General features: G+C 53.3%; 2 protein-coding genes across 3 annotated transcripts; one reads left to right on the forward strand and one right to left on the reverse strand.

Moving 5' to 3' along the window:
• Nucleotides 1-898: 898 nt before the first annotated feature.
• On the forward strand, nt 899-6,091 carry MGST3 (microsomal glutathione S-transferase 3). Of its 2 annotated transcripts, none has more exon segments than NM_001245682.1 (6): nt 899-1,053; nt 3,128-3,251; nt 4,098-4,171; nt 4,768-4,825; nt 5,514-5,586; nt 5,873-6,081. In NM_001245682.1, coding segments are annotated over 5 exon segments (444 nt in total). In that variant the 5' UTR covers nt 899-1,053; nt 3,128-3,134; the 3' UTR covers nt 5,995-6,081.
• A 212-nt stretch (nt 6,092-6,303) lies between these two features.
• Nucleotides 6,304-14,431, reverse strand: ALDH9A1 (aldehyde dehydrogenase 9 family member A1). Its single transcript, XM_030279661.4, has 11 exons — nt 14,173-14,431; nt 13,434-13,579; nt 12,213-12,342; nt 11,773-11,907; nt 11,101-11,297; nt 10,205-10,345; nt 9,282-9,470; nt 8,267-8,354; nt 7,784-7,925; nt 7,224-7,336; nt 6,304-7,120 (listed from the first exon to the last, which is right to left on the reverse strand). The coding sequence occupies exons 1-11, from the start codon at nt 14,360-14,362 to the stop codon at nt 7,026-7,028; spliced, it is 1,566 nt and encodes a 521-aa protein (XP_030135521.4). The 5' UTR covers nt 14,363-14,431; the 3' UTR covers nt 6,304-7,025.
• Between the last annotated feature and the right edge of the window lie 294 nt (nt 14,432-14,725).

Below are 14,725 nucleotides of genomic sequence, written 5' to 3' on the forward strand. Positions count from 1 at the left end.
TGCACAGTGCCAGGCATTTCCACTTCTACTCTACCTTGGGACCAGTAGGGACATAAGGACTGGCTTGAAAAGGTACTGAAATATGGGAAAGGTCCTGGCACTGTGCTGTAGCCAAGGAGGTCACAAGGCCCTTCCTGGCCAAAAAACCCACCAGGGCTTAAAGGGATCAGCCTACACAGCTGGAGCCCCAGGGAATTACTGGATTGCTGGAGGCCCAGGGAATCTAAGAACTTCCTGCTTTGGAAGGGCAAAGAGATTGAAAACAGGACTTTAGGAACCCAGGATTTCACTGGTTCTTCTATTCTTTCCCATTACACTGATTACAGAAAGGAACCCTTTGTGCTCCTGCAGTGCAGCCAGACCACCTGTGGCTCTCCACTGTTGTGTGAACATTTACAAAACTGCAAAGTTCAGCTCTGCTTTTGGGTCACACTCTGCTATTCCTAAAACTGGAATGTTTCATAAAGTAAAAATATTGCTTACACGCTCTCCAAATATTCTTGGAAATGGGTTGTGTGTCCATACCAAAGTGTCAGAGTTACATCTACAGGGAGATTTAATATCCTTGTTACCACCAGCGCTGGGAATTGCCAAGGGAAGTATCTGCTTACACGACCCCGCACAGCAACTCCACTTGCGAAACACACTGTAGGATCTGGTGAGATAAGAGCGGCAACCGGGAGATTTCAGCAAGCACGGTGTCAATCAACAAACTCAGAGCCATTAAAGTTTGGACTGCGAATGAGAGTGAGAGCTCTTTTACCCTTTTACAGTGGGTAAAATGGCAGGAAGGGAGCGGGGGAAAGGCTGAGCATAACGTCTGCGTGCTGGGGGACAGCGTCACGGCAAACCCCTCCGCAGATGCTCAGCGATCGCTGTCCCACTCTTCTCTCGCAGCAGGGAGACTGATCGCGCCTGGCCGAGCCCCGGCCCCGCCTGCGGGCGGTGCTGCTCCCGGCAACGGCCCCGCTGCCGCTGCCGCCTCCATCCCCGTGCCCGTGCCCGGCTCCGTCCCGCAGCGCCCGGGCTGCTCCGCGCCGCGCCGCGCCGAGGGTGAGTGCGGGCCCGGGGGCAGGGGGATGCTCCAGGGTCAGCTTGTCCCCATGGCAAACGGAGGAAGCGCTGTGGATATCTCCCAGCCGGGGGAGGCTCCGGGGGAAGGGGACGAGCAGGCTGGGCAGGGCTCGGCTCCCTTTTGTCGCTCTGCTGGCTCGAAGGGCTGAGTTTACATCGGGTAATCCAGTCCGGATCCACGCGTGGGTCTGTTCAAGGAGCCTTAATGCGCTTTGCTGACTCACAGCAGCTGCGGTGTTGTGGCAGAGTTGGGAAGGTCGCTTTTTCTGCTGCAGCTCTGTGCCGTGTCATGCTCCAAAATCTCGTGTGTGTGGCTCCAGCCGGAAACGTCGCAGGGTAAAAAGGCAGAAATTGAGTCTTGTGCACCGTGACAGCAAAGCCTTTGCAGCTGCGGGCAAAGGTTGCTGAAACGCTCCGGGCAGCACAATCCGGAAACGACCGTGGGAGTCCTGGCGACTTTGGAGTGCTTTATATGGCACGAAATTACGAGAGCAAAGGCTTTGATATCAGTAGTTATGACACACCCGGTTTAATGCTTTGCCGTACTCTTTGCTCCCAAGATAAATCCCCAGATTATAATTTAGTGCTGGAAGATAAAATGCCTGATTCTCCAACAACCTTGTAATTTGAAGGGGGAAATGTGGCCACCAACCTGCTCTACACGTTCTGTTTTCAGTGTGTCACCTGTCAGGTTCTAACCTCAATTACAGGTGCATGCACCTGGGTTTTCTTCATTACTTCAGGGTTTTAATATCCTTACTGGTAATTGTTTACCTTACTTCCTTTGGACAAAACTAGCTGTTGTCTTCACCTTGCTCCATCGATGATAATCCTCTGCAAATGAGAAATAAAACCCTCTGGTCCCCAAAGATCCCTTGTGAGGGGTGCAAGAGGAAGACTTTGCAGCAGTTCTCTGAGGTGGCCTGTTTTTCCCCACACTGACACATTGTGCTGGTGGGTCAGTGCAGGGAGACACCAAAACCTCACTACATCGTGGAGGCACCATCTGGAGACAGGCACCAACTGGGGTTTGATTGGAGAATTCTCTCGGTGCTGGAGGGAGGTCTCTGCTGGGCTGTGTCATGCAGCACCCTCCAAGGTCACCCAGACAGGCGTTTGGGGTTGTGCAAGATGGTTGTGGGGAAGGGCCCCTGTGCTCTCTGGCAGCAGGGAGGGAGCCAGAGTACTCTGTGTGCAGCAGGACAGGCTTATGGGGGCTGCTGAGCAGGAAAGAATGAGAATGTGGAATGTAGGGCAGCACGGCAGAGGCTGCAGGACGCACCTTCTGCCCCATGCTTCTGTCTCAGGCCTGCATGAGGGAGCACAGAACCATTAAACAAAAGCCACACAGGCCCTGGTGTCCCCTGGCCACTGGTGCAGATGTTTGTAAATGCCAGTAGCTGTGTGTTGTTGGAGCTGTTCACCAGTTTGTGACTCTGAGAGGCTTCCTGGGAGCTGCAGGGCAGAACATCGATCATCTGGCCAGTGGCTCTTTACCCAAAAGTCCAGTTATCATTGCTGTGGTGGTGGGTTTTATTAGTATTTTATGTAAGGGTGACCTTAGCAGTACAAATTAATCATTGATGATGCTCCTTCCAGCTCAGGGGATTTCTGAGCCAGGTTATAATTCCCAATTTACCCTTTATTCCCAGTTTCCTGTTGAATTTATGAGAAGTGCCTGCGTTCACAATGTCCCTTGGCAAGGAGTTCCATAGGTGTGGTTCCCAGTGCATGAAGAAACATCTCTCTTGGGGAACAGGCTGGAAATCAACTGACTTCATTTGATGGCCCCTAGCTCTGGGGCTGGAAAGGCCCAGGCTACACTAAGGTTCTCCAGACACCACTTCCCACCAATGCTTAGGTGATTTTAAGTCTTGCTTAACAGAAACTATGCAGAGAACTCCTGGTTTGTGCATGCTGCAAAAGGTACAAATTCCTTCATCCAGTCCCTGTGCTGGTAGCTCTTGGGGTCCAAGCTCAGCAACTCTTCCATGCACCTATATCATGTGTTGCCACTTCCCCAGGACATTCACGGGCTCCCTTTCTCTGGCAGCACCACCATGGCTGTTCTCTCCAAGGAATATGGCTACGTCATGCTGACCGGGGCCGCCAGCTTTGTCCTGGTCATGCACCTCGCCATAAACGTGGGCAAGGCCCGCAAGAAGTACCGTGTGGAGGTGAGTGCTCAGTGAGGGCACAGCAAGGTTGGAGCCAGTCTGCTGACACCTCGATCGGTTTGGGGTGATTTGCTGACATTCCCTGCCCCACCACACAGGTGTAGAAGGGATGGAGCTGCCATGGCTCTCCAGAAAGCAGCTCCAGGGATTTTGATGACACAGCTTGGAATTTGGGACGTCAAGCTGAAAGCATGTGGCTTTGAGTTGGCAGCACTGATGGGCAAGAAACTGCTTGGCCCTTTTTCCCTGCAAATAAGACTTGATGCAGCACTCGGGGGAAAGGGGTCATAGTGGCACAAAAGTGATAGAAGGGTTTCTCAAACTCAAGGGGAGCATGTGTGCCCTGTCACAAGTCTTTCAAAGTGACCTTCCCTCAGCATCTATTGGGGCGCCTTTATGGCAGCAGAGCTGTGGGCTGGGTGGGGACGCTGTGAGTCAGGGCCATGGCATGCAGTGGCTGCTGTGCCACTTGGCTTCAGCACAGATCACTTCTCCTTTGCTCTTTCACCACTTCACTCATGGGAGTGACGAGCAGGGGTGGGCACGAGGACAGCTCCAGCTGCCTGTTGGGGTGATCCCATTCCTGCTGCATTGAGTCAGGACTGGAGCAGATGTAGCCAGTGTGTGTGGTGCACAGAGGGCTGGATCTGAGGCCTGGGGAAGCCTCTGAGCCAGGCAGCAGCTCCAGGAAGGCGGTGACCTTGAACAGAGCTTTTGTGGGCCCCAGGGCAGGCACAGCCTCTAACATGCCACTGCAGGTTGTTCTTGCAAGCATGCAGGCAGCGTGGGGAGAGGAGCTGCAGGCCTCACTTGCTGATGCTTTGCTGCTGGTTTATTTTTTGGCAGTACCCAGCCATGTACAGCACAGACCCTGAACACGGGCAGATATTCAACTGCATCCAGCGCGCGCACCAGAACACGTGAGTGACATCTTTGAACGGGGCTGAGGGGCAGGGCCCAGAGCCCCAGAGGTGCTGCTGCCCCTGCTTTGATCCAGGCTCAGCCCTGCAGAGCTTGGCAGAAAGGCTGTGCTGTCTCCTGGGGTCCTTCTTTGCCTTAAACTGTGGATGGTGTGTGAATCCATCTCCTCTTCCCCAGTTCCCAATTTGCTTCCATGGGTAGATCTTAAATGTGAGGAATTTTGTCTCCAGAAGGTGCTGACCTGTTGTGCTGCCCAGGTCTCCCTGGGGAGAGGCCAAAGTTCACCCAGCTCCTGTGGACAGGTTGCAGCAGCACATCAGAGGGGTGCTTGGAAGTATAACTCCTGGGGAATGTTTAGAGTGGCTTAGGAAACAAAATGGAAAGAGTGGATGGGTGTCCTGGGAGAGAGGCACAGGCTGGAAGGAAGCCCCTAAAACCGTGAGTGCTTCTTTTCTCAGCCACAGCACTGGGCACAGAGACTCGTAATGAGCCCAAAATGCCCTTGGCAGGGAATGGTTGCAGTTTCTGCCCTTCTGGAGTTTTGTCTTTGTAAGCAACCTGAGCACAAACACAACCTCCTCACTTTTCCTTTCAGATTGGAAGTCTACCCTGCCTTCCTGTTCTTTTTAGGCACTGGTGGACTCCACCACCCGGTAAGTGATGCAGAACTCTGCTCTGGCTCCCTGACCTGGGCAAGGTGTGGGGCAGGAGGCCAAGACAGCCCCTTCAGTAGCCACATCAGACTAGCACATTAAGAGCAGTGCCCCTTCTTAAAATTTAGTTGTAGAAGGTCTTCTGCAGGAGACTCACAAGTAATAAACTCATTACTGCCGTTTCAGCTATTATAGTCCCTGCCCTAAAGGTGCCTTGTTAGACAAAGCAAAGCATTTGTAGCCTCCAGTCACTGAATGGGAAGAATCCCTTCAGCCCAGTTTTTCCAAGCCCTGCCAAGGGAAGCCAACACAAGCCTGGGTTACTTTTAACTGAAATATGCAGACAACTTGGGAGGAGGCAGGCACATGGGAGAGGCCAGGCAAAATCCAGTAGCTCTGTCTTTGCCATCAAAAGACAAATTACATCCTTCCTGAAGACAGACTCCTTTTCCAAGAGGCAAGGAAGCAGCATAGGCACATCTGGCAGATGGGAGCAAGCTCTAAATGAAGAGCCAAGGTGGAAGTTTGGAACACCTGCTGGAGGCACTGGAGCAGCAGCTGTCTCCACAATCCTGGTCCTTGCTCTGGCTCACTAACTGGCCAGGGGTGAAATGAGATTGAGCACCTGCTTGCCTCCATGAGTTTGCTCAAGCCTCAAAAGCCTTTAATGCTTCTCCTTTCTCTGCAGCGAGTGGCCACAGGGCTTGGCATCGCCTGGATCGTTGGGAGGCTCCTCTATGCCTATGGCTACTACACAGGAGGTAGGACTGTACCCTGCAGCACACACTGTTGAGACTCAGGTCTCCTGCAGTGGCCTCAGGACTCCTTGCTCCCAGCCAGGGGTGGAGGAAAGGGTACAGGTCTGCCAACACTGCAGCACACTCTTCCTGCTCTTGGGAAGAGCTCTCATCCAGCAGGGATGCCTGCCCTAAGAGGCCTGAGCTGCTTTGCCCTGGGGATTTCCCCTTAGTTCTTGCTCCCTCTTCAATCTCCAGGCTGGGCTTGTCTATCAGTCAACTGACAAATCCTGTTTGTTTTTTTTTCCAGATCCCAAAAACCGAAGGAGAGGGGCCCTTGGTTCTGTGGCACTCCTTGGGCTGGTGGGCACAGGCATCTATTCAGCCTGCCAGCACCTGGGCTGGGTCTCCCAGCAAGGCTGCAGAAGCTAAAGGGACTTTTCTTCTGTTTTCTTTTAGAATACTTGGCTTCCTGTGTTTTTTTCCTTTTCTTTCTCAATAAAAGGAAGTTGTCCATTCTGTATTTTCATTCTAAAGTTACAGAGGGTTTTCTTAAGAAGCTCCGCAGAACGCTGGAACAACTCCGGTTTTGTAGGATTACAGAAATCTGTCTGTCAGGCAGAGATGTTCCTCCTAGCTTTTATGATTTTACTGATCAAAAAGCCACCTTGCAGCTCATTTAACCCATACAGCAACAGCCCCATTTCTGGACCCCTCCGTTCATGTCACGCTGAGAAGATGTTCCAGAATAATTATTTATTTGATTGCTAAAAAAAGACATAAGAAAACAACTGAAGATGTTGCTTTATCATGTGTATAAAGAACAGTAAGTTTACAGGAAGGAAGTGAGATAACTTTCACTATTCTGTGCTGGAGCTCACCACCACTCTGGCATAGACGTGATTCTCAGGGCCAGGCAGCAATCAGCCAACCCTCCCCACAATGTTTTGCCCCACTTGTAAATAAGATACAGATAGAAAAAACCCAAACCTTGAGGTTACCAAGGGTCTAGAGGGAATAAACAATGCTACACTTAAGGCTTTTATGTGGTTACAGAATAGGCAGGGTCAGGATAGTTACAGGATATCATTGTGTCCAAGACCTTATACCTGCATTGAGTAGGGTCCTACCTTTTAAGAAGCCAGGAGTGAAGCTGATGGAGGGTGGAAGGCAATGGGAATCGAGGTACACAGTCTGGGAAGCCTGGGCCTGGCCTTGGCCACTGACAAGCCTCTGATAACACCTCTGTGACTGCAGGAGCTGCTGCCAAAAGCCAGATTGGTGCCTCCTGCTCTGAGCTTCCCACTGTCCACCAGCCAGGTCAGAGCTGAGCCCTGTATGCTGCTCCAGCTCAGCTTCCCCCCAGGCACTGACAAATGTACTTTATTGCTGTGTACATGATCCACATGTCTGATTGGCAGGAAAGAGCTGCCTGATGCTGCCCTGAGCAGGCCCCAGAGGCACTAAAACACAGACTCCACATCCCCCATCTCCACGCAGACAGTCTTCAGCTGTGAGTAGTACTCGATGGCTGCCCGGCCGTTCTCCCTGCCAAATCCTGCAGGGAAGAGCTGCAGTGAGGACACAGCTCCAGGCAGTGCCAGTGGCCCCTCGCAGCCCCTGGAGCTGGCATCTACCAGGGGAGGTCACACAGAGCTCACCTGAGAACTTGTATCCCCCAAAAGGCAGCTCCACAGGGCTGACGTTGTAGTTGTTGATGAAGCACATCCCAGCCTTGAGAGCAGCCACTACCCTGTGAGCCTTCTGGATATCCCTGCAGGAAAAGAGCAATTCAGCTGGATCCTCTCCTTCCCTGCCAGGCAACATCCACTGGAGAAAGGCCAGCAGGCCACGCTGCTTTTTGGAGTCCAACCTGCCCTACTCTGTCTTTGCCTGCTCAAAGGAGGCAGCACCAACTCCCAAGGATGCTCCAAGTGGGGCAAGCAGCCAACAGCAGCACAGCAGGCTCCTGATGCATCCTGGAGGAGCAGGAAGGCAGGCAGCAGGCCAAGCCAGGCTGGGAGGAACCCAAGGGACAGCTGGGCCCACCCAACACTTGAGGAAAAAAAGGGAGATGTGCAGTCATTTACAGATTGCCCTTTCGGCAATCCCTTGCTTCAGCTTGTCTGGAAGAGGATACCCAAGCCCACTGCAAGAGGAGCAGTAAATAACTGCAAATTTCTCCTCCCCAGAATAGTTCCACAACACTGCCCAGTCATACCTGGTGAAGACACCACCTGCCAGGCCAAATTTAGTGGCGTTGGCTCTCTCCACAACCTCCTCCTCTGTGTCAAAGGGCAGGATGGCCATGACAGGCCCAAAGATCTCTTCCTTCACACACGTCATGTCATCCTTGCAGTTCCCTGCGAGGGAAGTGTGGCAGAGCACAAGTGCTTCAGGAGGAAGAGCAGCAGCACAGCCGGTGTACTCAGCAACCCACACAGCCTTGGAGACAGCACCCAGCATGGCAGAGCAGCCAGGCACACCCTGCACCTCAAAAGCACCAACAGCACCATTCCTGTCAGGCCCTCCAACAGCACAGATTTCCCTGGATGCAGTTCTTGGAAGCCTCAGCTCTGTCTAGGACCCCCATCCAAGTGTCCATCCACACTGGGGACATCACAGAGCCAGGTTATAAAGCTGAACTCATTTCTCAGGAGAAATCCCACAACGTCCATGGTACCACGACTGAGATGGATCCTACCTAACACACAGGGCCGCATGTAGTAGCCATTCTTCAGCTTTGGGTCATCTGGCACATACAGGTCCCCACCACACAGCACCTCTGCCCCCTGGAAAAGAGCCAAGAGAGGAAGGGATGCAGGCACATCCAGGAGCATCCTGCCCAGCTCTGGCTGGCCCTCAGCCTATCCCAGCAGGCTCTGATAAAACATTTGCCCCAGCTTTCTTATAAGCCCCTGTTATGAACTGAAATCCTTCAATCAGGTGTCCCCAGAGCCTTCTTTTCTCCAGGCTACACCACCCTAACTCTCAGCCTTTCCTCAGATGTTTTTCCTGTGCTGAGGATTCCAGAGCTTGAAGTGGGGTCTCACCAGAGCAGGTCAGAGGGGCAGAATTCTCCCTCATCTGCTGCCCACGCTGCTTTGGATGCATCCCAGGGTATTGGGGGTTTCTGGGTGCCAGCACACATGGCTGGGGCATGTCCAGCCTCTCATCCACCAGCACTCCCAAGTACCTCCCTGCAGGGCTGCTCCATCTGCTCATCCCCCAGCCTGGATTGATAGCAGAGCTTGCTCTGACCCAGGTGCAGCACCCTGTACTTGGCTCAAATCACCTCCCTGTCCTCCACATGCTTTAACACAACTTCCAGGAGGATCTGTTCCATGATCTTTCCACAGTCAGAGTGGTGAGGCTGACAGGTCTGCAATTCCCAGGCTCTTGTCCACCACCCTTTTTGAAAATGAGTGTTTTTCCTTTTCCAGTACTTCAGACTTCACCTGACTGCCATGACTTTTCAAGTATCATGGAAAACAGCTCAGCAACTACATCGGCCAATTCTCTGAGGACCCTGGGATACATCCCATCAGATCCCACAGACTTCTGTATCTAGTGGTCCAAACACACCCGAGTAAACCAAAAACAACAAAAAAAAAATCCAGCTTAACTGGGAAGGCACAGAGCAGGAAGGCAGCTAGCAGTGTGTTTGTCCAGCAGGAGAGACATTTCAGGGCAGTCACAAGGCAGCATCACAATCTCACCTGCTCCTTTGCCTGCTTGATAAAGCCCTGCACACGATTCAGGTGGGGCCGGTTGATGAGGGCTCCCATGCGTGTGTCTTCCAGAAGAGGGTCTCCAATTTTGATTTTCTGGGTGCGTTTCACCACCTCCTTTGTGAAGGTATCCAGGATCTTCCTCTCCACAAACACCCGGGTGCCGTTGCAGCACACCTGGGACACATGACAGGCAGCTCAGAACACATGGCACTCACAGTCCTTCCCTGCTTGGGTCCTGCTCCAGAGGTTCTTGTAAAGCCCCTCCAAAGCAGCTAATTTGTCCCTAGGGACAAGGAACACAAGGAGATTGCCCTGGGGTCATGACTGCACTAAACAGTCCTTGCTGGATACCATGGTTCTGATGCCAGCAGGTGGCAAAAACACATCAGGTCACCAGCAGCTCAAGGTGGTGCTTGAGCTGACTCCTGATTTCCAGAAATGATCCTGCTGAGCAAATCTGCCAAGAGGATTACACAAAACCTGCAGCACAGGTGGATATCCTGAACTTGGGAAGGACAGAAGCCTGTCCTCAGGCTCAGCACCACAGGCTGGAACCTGCTGCCCTCCAAGGGACACCAGCACAGCTTCTCCTGACCTGTGAGTGCCACGCTGGTTCCCAGGGCATGGAAGTAGCTGTGCTGAGCTGGGTGCTTGGTGCCAGGGAGCTTCATGTCTGGGAAGGACAGGACACTGGCTAAGTGTGTCCTGTGGCTCAGGCACACTGCTGGGACACCGTGCCCTGGCTCCAGCAAGGGCATCCCTTCCGACACTGCACAGGGCAAGGTGTGGCAGGATGGGAGCTTCAGGGCATCCCTCACTTACAGGAGGTCACAGGCTGGCCCCACTGCCCGACCCTGACCCTACCCTGCCTCTCTGGGAAGGAGCACCCCTGCCCCACAGACACACACCTCGCCCTGAGTCAGGAAGTTGGCCATGAGGGCTCCCTTCACAGCGTTCTCCAGATCAGCATCTGAGAAGATGATAAGGGGGGATTTGCCCCCCAGCTCCAGGGTGACTGGCTTTATCCCTTTAGCTGCCATCTCCATGATCTGAGGGGAACAAGGACACAAAAGAGAAATGATCCACTGTCCAAGGGGAGGCTGGTGGGGAGAGGCAAGAAAGACCCAAAGGACCATTCACCAATAAGAGAAGCGGCACAAAGGCCAAGCTGGGCTCCCTAGATGTGGCGAGTTCAGACTGAGGACAACCCCAGAGGGTTTGGGGGCTGTTTTTTTATAGATAAAATCAACAAAACCTGGAGAGGCACTTGCAGGAAGTCTTGTGCTCAGTGTAAGCTGCAGGCAGCTGTAGCTGTCATCTGTCACTGCAACTCACAGGTACACACATGTAGGGAGCATTCACAGGACAACATTTCCCCTCCTTCAACTGAGAATTTATTCCCAAAAGTCTTTAATTTTGGTATAATAAATTGAGGGTGAGAAAGTAAAAAAAAAACTACCCCCTTGCTTAAAAACAGTAGGTTGCATGCAGCTTTAGTGCTTTATAGCGGCCAGAACTACATTTTTCTAGTGCTGCTGTTTCATGTACTCTCCTCTCGACATCAGCACCCACCTGAGCAGCTCAGAGACTTCACTGCAACCAGGGGCTAAGCAAGTGAAGGTGACCAAGGGGTTTCTCTCCCAAGCCCGTGCCCAGCAGGTTAACTGGATCCCCAGCATGACCCTGCCCGTGCTGTGAGCTCCTTGCTCAGCCCCAAAAATGCTGACCCACACCCCGCCTCTACAAGCCCCGTGCAGAAAAGCTCCAGGAGGTATCAACTACAGACCTCTCAAGGTGCCTTTACCTTCATGCCAGTTGGCACACTGCCAGTGAAAGAGATTTTGGCCACATCTGGGTGCTGGCAGAGGAACTGGCCCGTGGCAGCCCCACCCTGCACCACATTGAAGAGCCCCTTGGGCACTCCGGCCTCTGTGAAGATTTCTGCCAACCTCACCACAGAAATAGGGGTGAAGGGTGAAGGCTTGAAGACCATGGCATTGCCTAAGGGAACCCAGACAAAGGCAAGGTGGGGTTAACACCCAAACTGCTTCAGGGAAGAAACAAAAACAATCCCCACCCCACACTGTGAGTTTGTCTCAACAGATCCCAGAAGTTTCCCCCAAGAGAGGAGGAAACCCGTTCAGCTGATCACTGCAACTAAGGGTGCCCCTTCCTGCTGGGGAGGGGGCTGGGGGAGATGAGGCTGCTGGTCTTGCCCTGCAGACATTTCCAGAGACCTTCCCCATCTGGTACAAAGCCAAGCTATCAGTGTTTTTCTGGTGCACTCCCAACCTATTGACATCTGACATGTTCCTCCTTCTACTTCCCTTCCCTTTCTGCCAGAGTAACAGCCTGAACATTCTGCTAATCCTTCAGCACTTTAAGGTAATCGCAGAGTTCATCCCAGAAATCACTCTGCCCCACAGGATCACTTGGCTTTCAAGAGACACTGGTGTGGGCAGAAAGGCTCCATTACCACAAGCCAAGGCCGGGCCAGACTTCCAGCAGGCAATCTGGAAAGGGTAATTCCAGGCTCCAATCCCAACACACACCCCAAGTGGTTCTCTCCGAGTGTACCCAAAGGATCCCCCAGGAAGCTGGATGTGTTCACCTGCAAAGAAACAGCCAGAAGGTAGAAAAGAGCAAAGTCCCTTCTTGTTTGATCAGAGCCCCCAGGGGGGTCAGGTCTGGCTTTGCCTGGGAGCAGAGACACAGTTTTACCCCAGCAAGCTCATAGAAGGTGTGTGAGTGCCCACAGAGCACGGCAGCATTGGGCAGAGACCTCTCAGAACCCTTCCAAGGTCTTCAGGAATGGCCCATCTCAGAGAAATCAGCAGCAAAGATGGCTTTGTGCCATTGGAGCTACCAGGGAAGGCGGGGCAGAGAGCAAAGACCAAACTCCAGTAACATCCTCACCCGCCAGAGATCCTGCCAGCCCTGCATAATACTCCAGGCACTGCCAGGATATGTCGATGTCCACTCTGGCCTCAAAGATGGATTTCCCATTGTTGATGGTCTCCATAGTGGCAATTTCCTCCCTCTGCTCCTGTGAGCGGCACAGGACAGAGACAACATGTTAGAGAAGCCTGGAGCAGAACCCCACAAGGAGACAGCTGCTTCACAAGCACACAAATCCCAAACAAGGTCCTGCCATGAGAAACTGTCATCTCCAAAAGGGACATTCCCCACTGATGTTTAGCAATGTCCCCATGGTGACTGAGTGCAGGGCAATGTCAAAGGGAAAGCTGCTGGGGTTCACTGCTGGTCCAGTCTTGTTTAACATCCCTGTTTATCTAAAAGATGGACAAACATGAACTTAGAAGCCAGCTGGCAAACAATGATTAGAATTCGCAGAACTGAACTGGGAAGAGCAAACAGCAAGATCAGGATGGAACCAGAGGCCAGTGAAGCAAGACAAAGCAATGCAGCTGGGAAGCATCCTTTAATAGTCTATCTCCCAGGCAGAAGTATTACCCTGCTCTGGAAGTCTGGCAAAAGCAAAAGTTTGGCATAAAGGAAAGTTTTCTCATGACTTGCACACACTGGGAAAAGTCTGGGTTCTTATGGATGTGTACCTTGACGGAGATTAACTCTGATGCCCAAGATCTTGTTATCTTAGAAAGGAGGCTGCGTTAAACTTCACTTCTGTGCATCCTCCTCATGTGTATGATCTGATAGATAAAAACCAGTACTCCTACTTTCTCTTACTGCCAGGACACATTCCAGTCATGTAACAACAGCCTCCGACAAGCCAAAAGTTCAGCAATGCTAGTTATGCAATTTCAGCTTTGAAACTGTGTGCAGTAAAATTTAATCTTTGGAGCAGTTCAAAGAACCACAAACCCTGCAAGATGCCAAATGGGTCACTTCAGTTTAATGTCTTCTAACAGAATTAAGCTGAGAAAGCATACACTGGCCTTGAATGCAGTGATAAAAAAAAAAGCTGCAGGCACGGGATGCTGACTCCAGTGATAAGAGCAAAGCCCTGCCTGAGGCAGCCTCCTGTCTCTTCTGGCCAAAGGTGGGTTTTAACTCCTGAGCAACTCCTGGAGCTCTGCAGGTCCTGCTGAAGCCTCCAAGAGCCACAATAACAAGGAAGCTCAGAGACAGAACCACCCCTCTCCCCCTGCAACATACCCGAATAATTCTGGCAGCCTCCAGCATCACTCGGCACCGCTCCATGCCCGACATCTGACTCCATATTTTAAAGGCAGCTTTTGCACTCTGCACAGCCAGATCAACTTCCTTCTCCCCAGAGCAGGGCAGCTTGCACAGCACACGACCTGGGCACGTTTTAAACGGGGAATAAATGAGACGGAAATCTCAAAAAAGGGGCCCAGAACGTGGTTTATCTTGGACCAGACCTCACATACTTGAGACAAGCCACCTATACCAGGCACAGATTTCCCACTGATTTGTAATCAGCCACGGAAGAGGTGCTGCAATTCAGCTGGGCCGAACTAAAAGAGCTGACATTCCCCACAGTCGTGCTCTGATTACTAATTACCTCCAGTTGCTACGAAATTCCTGGCTTTTCCAGCTGAGTTTGTTACACTTCTACCACCCTCTTCAGGGCCTCTCGTTACACATTCCCCGGGAGGGTGAAACACTTAGAAGCGATTCTGCTGAACGCTACATACCGATAACTCCAATGACAAAATTACAGAGCTATTTAAATTTAAACTGCAGCAGTGACAGAGCAAGAGCTGATTCCTGCCCACAGAACGACGACGGCCAAGCGCTGAGGCAGAGCTCGGCCACTCCACAGGAGCAGCGGGACAGCCGCACAGGCGGCACCCAGGCGAGCTGAGGGAAAGCCGAGCGCACCGGGCCCTGCAGGCACCGAGCTCTCCCTGCCCCCGCAGCTCCCCGCTACCTGTGGCCGGCTCCAACACCTCCTCCAGCTGCCCGCCGTCAGCGGGCTGGACGCGGGCGCCCGCGCGGTAGTTGAGGGGCTGCTGCACGGTGACGGTGCCGGTGGCGGAGCTCATGGCGGCGAGGCCCGGAGAGGCTGAGCGCAGCCGCGGCAGCAGCAGCAGGCTCGGCAGCCGCGCTCGGGCCAGCATCGGCGGGATCCCGTGAGGCGCCGCGGGCTGAGGCACCGCCTCTCCCTCAGCCGCCGCCTCTCCCCCAGCCGCCGCCTCTCCCTCAGCCGCCGCCTCTCCTCTCCCTCAGCCGCCGCCTCTCCTCTCCCTCAGCCGCCGCCTCTCCTCTCCCTCAGCCGCCGCCTCTCCTCTCCCTCAGCCGCCGCCTCTCCCTCAGCCGCCGCCCCTCCCTCAGCCGCCGCCCCTCCCTCAGCCGCCGCCCCTCCCTCAGCCGCCGCCCCTCCCTCAGCCGCCGCCCCTCCCTCAGCCGCCGCCTCTCCCTCAGCCGCCGCCTCTCCCTCAGCCGCCGCCTCTCCCTCAGCCGCCGCCTCTCCCTCAGCCGCC

This window comes from Taeniopygia guttata, chromosome 8 (genome assembly GCF_048771995.1).
Source record: "Taeniopygia guttata chromosome 8, bTaeGut7.mat, whole genome shotgun sequence".
Classification (NCBI taxonomy): domain Eukaryota; kingdom Metazoa; phylum Chordata; class Aves; order Passeriformes; family Estrildidae; genus Taeniopygia; species Taeniopygia guttata.